At 38.7% G+C, this 8,431-nt stretch overlaps 2 protein-coding genes across 2 annotated transcripts; one reads left to right on the forward strand and one right to left on the reverse strand.

Annotated features, from left to right (window-relative positions):
• Positions 1–1,114: 1,114 nt before the first annotated feature.
• LOC110423365 (late embryogenesis abundant protein At1g64065-like) lies at positions 1,115–2,020 on the reverse strand. Its single transcript, XM_021437585.1, has one exon. It carries the CDS (start codon positions 1,871–1,873, stop codon positions 1,304–1,306), a length of 570 nt encoding a protein of 189 aa, XP_021293260.1. The 5' UTR covers positions 1,874–2,020; the 3' UTR covers positions 1,115–1,303.
• Positions 2,021–5,281: 3,261 nt separating this feature from the next.
• Positions 5,282–7,397, forward strand: ABCG8 (ABC-2 type transporter family protein). Its single transcript, XM_021422947.1, has one exon. It carries the CDS (start codon positions 5,372–5,374, stop codon positions 7,163–7,165), a length of 1,794 nt encoding a protein of 597 aa, XP_021278622.1. The 5' UTR covers positions 5,282–5,371; the 3' UTR covers positions 7,166–7,397.
• Positions 7,398–8,431: the final 1,034 nt, after the last annotated feature.

Genomic DNA, 8,431 nt, shown 5'->3' on the forward strand with positions numbered 1-8,431 from the left:
AACAACCGGAGTACCCCCTTCTCCACATGTAATATTTACTTTAACAATATGTTTTTAATCTGCGATCCTCACATATATGTAAATGCTGTTATTTTTAATCTTTCAGGTAATTTTTCCAAAGAGAATCATCAGAAGTATTTTATATTATCTGTAAACAAATCACAAACCGCATATGAGTAGTCAGATGGGAAATGCAACGTGTGGGTCAGGTTTCATCATTTTTTGAGTAAATAAATCCTGCATCATTATAGACCACAAAGCGGTTCCTCGGCCACGCGAACTTGGGTCTTGTTACTTGACTTTGACATCTTTCAATGATAGCCAGACGATTCAGTTTCTGCAAGTGGCGCCACTAATTTTTTCCTGCTCTATGCTAATTGTTTCACCTGCACCTTCACCTAACACAATTTAGAACCTTGTCTTTCTCAAAGGCAACTCGCAACTTGTTTTTTTTTAAAGGTTAATTTATTACATAATCGAGTTTGAATGCCACCACTAGTCTTGCATCAAACCAGAGTAAGACTCCCCTTGGCATAAGCACAAAAGGCTGTGCAGTGAGCCTTTAACAATAGATAGAAATGCAAATTTCCCCCTGACAACATTTACCAAGTGGGCGAAACAGATGAACAATGAAGACAACAAGGATCCTAATCAGAAAAGGTGGAGCAGGAAGGGAACATTGCCTCAAATCACAAAGCAGCAGCCTGTTCAGAGCAGTCCAACCAGGAGCAGAGCAGGTCAAGAGAAACACATCCAGCATCCCGAACCAAGAAGGGATCAAAAACGAAACCAGCCAGCCGCAACCGTCTCAACAGCAAACCGCTACCACGAACACAGCTCACAGGCAAACTCATCAGCCCAAAAAATGTCAAGGGTAACCCCTTGATCACGAAGATTAAGCACCACCGAGAGAATCAAGAAGCCTTCGTCAGTTCATCACGACCAAAACAACAAAGAATCCGTGAAGCACTTAATAACAGAATTTAATAACCTATAACGGTTAAAAGCTGTGGAAATTGTAGTCAACAGCTTGAAATGTATACAAGTTTTCTTCGAAGAAACACAGAAGGACTAACCTTGAAGCAAAGAAAGCCAACAAAAGGAGAAAAATTGCGACTCATAAGTCATCCAAGTACGTAAGTAAACAAATCCACAAACTACAAATTAAGAATATGAGATTAAAGAGAAAAGCACGTTCTTTATATCTTATAATATCGCTTATATATAAGAAATCAATCACAAGTCCAAAACCATTAATTTGAGCAGAAAATGAAACAGAATACATGAAGGTTGCCATTGCATCTCATTTGCACATCAAATTCTGGATTTGTTTCGACGAGGTGTTTACTTCCATAGTGCAATTCATCTCGGCCGATTTCTTTTTCTTGAAGACCTTGAACAAATGTATCTTTCCATCAAGCTTGGCATGGCTGCTCAAATTTATAGTCTCAGAACCGTTGTCAGAACTCAGGGCTGAATTTCTAGACATCATGTTCGAACTCACCGATACTGTCACATTCAGCTTCTTGGTTGATCGAGCCCTGGCACGAGCCTTAACGATAGTAGCCTCGCCAACAGAGGTACCCTTGTAAGAAATCGTTAAAGCGCTGTTTTGGAATTTAAAGTGACCGAAGTTGGTGTTCTTGACAGTAACCTGAGCATTAAGGTTCATGCTAAAGGAAGGTGAGGAAGATGAGGAATTGAGATTTTCCACCGTGACCCCTCCCAAACGGACCTTAGGGTTTCGGATACGCATGACCAGCATCACAAAAAGCAATATAATTATGGTCTGTGCTATGACCCCGGTAACTACATATGCCAAGCATTTGATGTTTCTCTTTCGACGAGAAGTAGTGCGATCTTCCGACGTCATGCCGAAATTTTCACTAGAATTTTGTTTTTAGGATTTGTCTTTTGGATTGAGGATGAACGAGAAGAAGTTTAAACGCTTACTAGCAAAGAAGGATGGGGATGTATAGGGGGGTCTATCTCGTAGATGGTGTATTTATAGAGTTATGCAAGTGATAGCTGCATCTAGCGGCAATTTTCTATTTAATTACGATCCCAAAGAATGTTTTGGAGGTTTTTTTTTTTTTTTTGATATGTTTTAGAGTAATATGGACCCTTCTAAAGTAAAAATTTATAATGAATTAAATAAGTCCGAAGAACAAATAATTGAAAATTCTACTAGCAAATTTTCAAAGTCATGTGGCCAGGACAAGAGAGTTCCTATGTAGATATTGAGGGTGTTTAATGATGAAGATGAAATCATAATTACCAAGCCTTTCTTTCTGCCCTTTTGGCATTGGCAAATTTGACTTTGAAGTCAAATTAAAGCATTCAAAATTCCAGGATGTAAACATGCGGGAGTGTGTAAGACGCATAGTATAAGCTGAACATCTAGAAGAACGAATATGAGACAAAAGGAAAGCTGTTTGAAAATTTACTTAGATATATTTATGTGGAATATTTCACGAAGAAGGCAATCAGTATGTCCATTCTCACAAGAATGTAATATTCGCACTTCTGGCGCAAAAGATAAGATTCCCCTGGAAGCAGGTTTAAAATTAGACAAAAAAAAAAAACTTTTTCTTGCATTAATTCATGAGGAAAAGGCTTGAAGCTTTCTTGGGGGTAGATGCCTAGATCTAGCCGGCTTTAGATTATTAATAGCACCACAATACCATTCTTGAGAGTGATAATCCTTTTCAAGTTTTAAGTTTTCCTTTTATAACTTACATAAATTTTATAAATATATATATTAAACTTAAAATTGGGATTGGCTGGAAGACGTATGCAGAGAAGGTGGTCAGACACGGCGGCTGCGATTACAAGTTATGGCTCCACCACGAAGTTAACATTCGCTGTTCAATTTGTGGGATAGCTTATAAATGGGGGATTCAGATTACTGAAGTCAGTGAAATTCCACCCACATCATGTTCATACGTTATAATGATTCGATGGTGTGGCTTGCCTTTGCATCATATCCACAAAGTGAAAATTAAAGACTATCCATCCAGAACCCAAGACATCAAAAACCTGTGAAGGTGGATGGTCTACTTTGATAAACAAGTAAACCTATATTTAAAATGACTTCACTTCACTATCTAACCTTGAGAAAGATTAATGAGTAAAAGCTCACAATTAGTCCTCCTAATTTGACTGTGACACATGAAGAAATAAGAAGTATAAAACATTTTTTTTTCTTTTGATAGAAATAAGAACATTTTATTTATGGAGACAGAAAGAGGGATCGCATATGAAAAGGCTGCAATTTACAAACGAAAAAACACTCCAAACAAACTGGAAAATCAGCAAAGCTAAAAAGGAAATTTACTCCCTTCACATTGGAATGCATTTCTGGAAAAAAAAAATAAAAGAAAAAAGGCAGAAGGAAAAGAATTGAAGGAAGTTGGCACACAGTCAAAGATCAAATGATAATTAGGATTAGGAGGCGAAGACTTTCAATTAAGCTGATGGAATCCGGTGGAGTCTAGTCCAATTAAAGAACAAAAACAATTGCAGCTACTTTTGACGTTTTGGCCCACAAAATGACTATTTTTTTAAGGTGCAACTTGCGACCATGTATTTTGGGTTGGATAACTCAAACGCCAAACAAACTAATATCAGTATTCCACTCTAAACCCGCTCTTGGAACGTTTTGCTATGCTTTTTTCTCTTACTATTTGTTTATCCGGAATGACATGAAGCTTAGGAAAAGGGTTTTTTCTCCTATCCCTGGGTCTTTTGGGACGGTGACCTACTGGGCCGATAGGTCCTCAACACCATTTGACTCACACTCACAGACTCACTATATATGATCCTGTTTGGACTTCAAGGCTTTCAAGTGGCTCAATTCAGGGCCTAGCTTGATTAGGGTCCAAGTCGAATAGTGTTTTTCTTTTGGATGCAAACAATGTAGTGGGAGAATGTGTTTCATAAATGATGATTTGAATTTAGCAAATTTGACACCAAATAGTGTTTGTAGATATTATGCCACAACTAATGTTGGAAGGGAATTAAAAAGCATTAATAACATACTGACTCTTAAGTACAATATGTAAATACGTAGCCAAAAAAAGAAAACTACGTAAATATATGGGGATTTGTATTTTGGAAATAGTACTAGTAATATACATGACTTGATCTAAACCTACACTGGAGAATTGATATGAAATCAGGTGTTGAAAATTCCCCAACAACTGTCATCGTCAGCTCTGGCATAATTTTGCCATTGTTGAACATGTGTGCATATGCCAATGGGATAAGTCATGGACTGGCAAGTTGGCAGCAATCTAATGCAGCATTCGTCGTTAAGTGTTGGAGGACACACTTGAGACTTGAGAGAACAGAGAGAGAATCTGTGATCTCGTGATGGGTTAGCAGGCTGATTACTTTGCTTTTTCTTCTCAACGGCCCCGCATCATCCAATCCCTTCCAAATTAGCAAATATTGTCATCTAATGCTAAATAATGATAAAAACACAGTCCTTCACGTGATTCCTAACATCTTCCTCCAATTTGGTCGGCAAGTCAACGATAATCTAATGAACTCCATTCCTAACAAAACTACCTACTAGTATTGCAACTTAATCTTCTTTGCCCTTTTCCTTCTTTTTGTCTTTTGGATCACTGGCCAAATTGTCAGGCAAAACGGTTTTAAGCTCTTTAACTGCTTCGAATGAATGAGAAGCATGGCTGCATGCCCAGTTTTCTGCTTGAGTTACTTTCGTTTCTGAAGAAGTGAATTATGATCCAGTCTCCCATTTACATCTATGAGTTAGTGATGGAAATTGAAGATGGAATTACATTTTTGGACTTTGGATATAATTAATTAAATAACATTTGAACTATTTGTCGCCTTTTAAGTTTTCAGCAGTAGATGTCCATGAGCTTAGCAAAGCCAAATTTCCTCTATCGCACCTATATATGGCATGACCTTAGAGATGATATCTTTGGAAGTAGAGGAAAATTCTAAATTTGTTTGTATTTTTTAATTCTTGTTTATTGATAAAATTCTGTCTTGACTATGAACCGTACGTACGTATATATATTAATCTAATCTACAATATTTAACGTAAGAGCATGTTTCAAAATTTTGATAGGTCCACTATAGATTATCACCGCTTAAGCTTATGATATAATATTTGCATTTGGTCCGTACGGTTACTTGACAAAGCACTAATTATTTTATTAACTATGATTAAATAAAACTACCAAGGGGCACTCCTCCGACTTTTTAATTCTCAATCTCCTTATCCTCCACCAACATTATACTCCAACTTAATGGAAAGTACCATCAACCTATCTCTCCACACCCCATTCTCTATTTCCAAAATCCTCTCCCTCCAACCAATCCCTCCCCCTCCTCCATGGAAGACCAATCAGCCTCCCCATCCCCGCCGCGACCATCACCACCACTCAAAACATATAAGCTCACAGCATCCTCAGTCTCTTATGCCAAATTGACCACCACCATTACGGGCTATTTCCTTTTCAAACCTTGCACTTCGACGCCTCCAACCTACATCCTCCGGAATGTCTCCTTGACCGCAAACCCCTCACAAATCCTTGCCATTGTTGGCCCAAGCGGAGCCGGAAAGTCCACTCTTCTTGACATTCTAGCAGCTCGAACGTCTCCAACTGATGGCACCCTTCTACTCAATTCCACTCCGATCAACCCTTCTTCGTTCCGCAAGCTCTCTGCTTATGTTCCTCAACATGATCCATGCTTGCCATTGCTCACTGTAGCTGAAACTTTTGCTTTTGCTGCTCGCCTTCTTGTCCCTAAAACATCAGAAATCGACACCATTGTTACATCTCTTCTGTCAGAGCTGAGGCTAACTCACTTGGTTAATACCAAGCTAGGTCATGGGCTGTCGGGTGGTGAGCGCAGGCGAGTTTCGATAGGTCTAAGTCTCCTCCATGACCCTGCTGTGTTACTACTTGATGAACCCACTTCGGGTCTTGATAGTACTTCAGCTTTCAATGTGATGCAGATCCTCAAATCCATAGCCGCTTCACGTCACCGCACTGTCGTTTTATCCATACATCAACCAAGCTTCAGGATTCTTTCGACCATTGATAGAATCCTCTTGCTATCAAAAGGGACTGTTGTGCACCATGGTACACTTTGTTCACTTCAAGCATTCTTACTATCCAATGGGTTTTCTGTCCCTCCTCAGCTCAACGCCCTCGAGTATGCCATGGAATTACTAAACCAGCTGCATGACAGCAAACCAATTACACCACCATCGCTCCCTCCATCATCTGAAAGTTCTATTACTTCTACCAATGAAGCCAGTGATATCAGGTATAGAAGCTCAAGACTAAATGAAATCTGCTCTCTATATAACAGGTTTTGGAAGATTATTTACAGAACAAGGCAGCTTCTTCTGACCAATGCATTAGAGGCTCTTATTGTGGGTCTTGTTTTAGGAACGATCTACATTAATATCGGTTATGACAAGGAAGGAATAGAAAAAAGGTTTGGTCTCTTTGCCTTCACTCTCACCTTCCTTCTCTCCTCTACAACTGAAACCCTTCCGATCTTCATTAATGAAAGGCCTATTCTGCTGAGGGAAACTTCAAGTGGGGTTTATAGACTCTCATCATATCTCATAGCCAATACCCTTGTCTTCCTGCCGTATTTGCTTGCCATTGCGATCATATATTCAACTTCTGTCTACTTCTTAGTGGGCCTATGTGCTTCATGGCAAGCTTTTGCTTACTTTGTTTTGGTCATTTGGATCATAGTTCTAATGGCAAATTCATTTGTCCTCTTCTTGAGCTCTATTGCACCAAATTATATAGCCGGGACTTCACTTGTTACAATACTTCTTGGTGCATTTTTCCTCTTCTCTGGTTACTTCATCTCCAAGGATAGCTTGCCCAAGTACTGGCTCTTCATGTACTTTTTCTCAATGTACAAGTACGCACTTGATGCGCTCCTTATCAATGAGTATTCTTGCCTTGCGTCAAGGTGTTTTCTATGGTACAACGAAACCAAGACTTGCATGCTAACAGGAGGTGATGTATTACAAAAGAAAGGGCTCCATGAGGGGCAGAGATGGATCAACATCTACATCTTGGTTGGGTTCTTTGTGTTCTATCGCGTGCTTTGTTTGCTGGTTTTAATCAGGAGGGTTTCAAGATCAAAGAAATGAAGACATACAGAAATTAGGCGTCAAGTGTCATATTTGATTTTCTTTTTTCCAATTATTTCCTGTTAGTCCATTCCTTCTCTCCCTCGTTCACAAGTCATAGTCCCCTGTAATGGCTGCTAGGAATATTTCATTTGATTTATCAAATAAGTAAGTTCCAACTGAATTATGACAATAATGATGCTTGATTCTCCTTGTTAACCGGGCAAATACTTAAAATTCGCTGCCACATTAATATCTCTCTCTTTCGTTTCTCTCTTTTTGTTTTGAGTTTTCGTTGGTTCATGAAGGACGCCAGGAAGTTTCACATGGCCGAAAACATGTTTTCGCAGCACTAGCGACCTCACAAGTCACAAGTTCCTTACAAGTATGGCTTGAATCCTGGCATCATTGCATCCCTTCATGGAATTTGTCCGGATTAGTTTTCACTCCCAAGTGCCAAAATTGACTCCCCTTTACATTTTCCAGGCTACAACACGTCTATTCTTCTTGAGTGGGGACCAATCAGCAAGATTGGTCGCATCATCAACTTCACATTGATGGATTTTGGAAAATTCTTTGTGAACATTGCCATCGGCATAGTATCGAAACAATATCTCCTATACTTGATCAAAAATCTTTCAACTGAATCCACAAATATATCAGCCGGTACGAACTGAGAATCAGAACAAGGTGGCCCTGGGGGGCTCCAAGTTAGTTTTTTAATAGGAGCATGACATGGAGAGATATGGTGGATGCGTTGGCAAGGACACAAAATAAAGTTGGCTTGACCCACGCGCATCTCTGCTAAAGAATGTGTCACGGGTCTCTGTCTATTTATGATACTGAAGCCTGAAAGTGAAGAAGAATCCAAGGTACCGTCCTCCTCGATATAAATAGGCCCTTGTCGGGTGGTGAAATGCTTGTTTTTGTTTGCTTGCTTTCACTTGGAATCAGTGCATGTTCACGGGTTCCTCCTTTTTCTAGTCTCACGTGAATCCCTGGCCGCTTTTTTACAGCCAATTGCCAATTGCCAATTGCCTATCTATATACGCACCTTATGCCAATCGTTTCTTAAAAATAGGGATGAGCATTCAAAATAGAATTAATCCAATTTTTTTAAAAATAATTGAATTAACTGAGTTATACTTTAAAATTGAAATAATCAAAATTAACTTATATTAGATTAATTTGGTCGATTTTACTATTTTTCCAACACCTTACATTATATATAAAATATTAATAATATTTAGTAATAATTATATTATATTTAATAATATTTATTTAAAT

This window comes from Theobroma umbraticum, unplaced genomic scaffold, assembly GCF_002168275.2.
Source record: "Theobroma umbraticum cultivar Fairchild unplaced genomic scaffold, ASM216827v3 scaffold_30.0, whole genome shotgun sequence".
Lineage (NCBI taxonomy): Eukaryota > Viridiplantae > Streptophyta > Magnoliopsida > Malvales > Malvaceae > Theobroma > Theobroma umbraticum.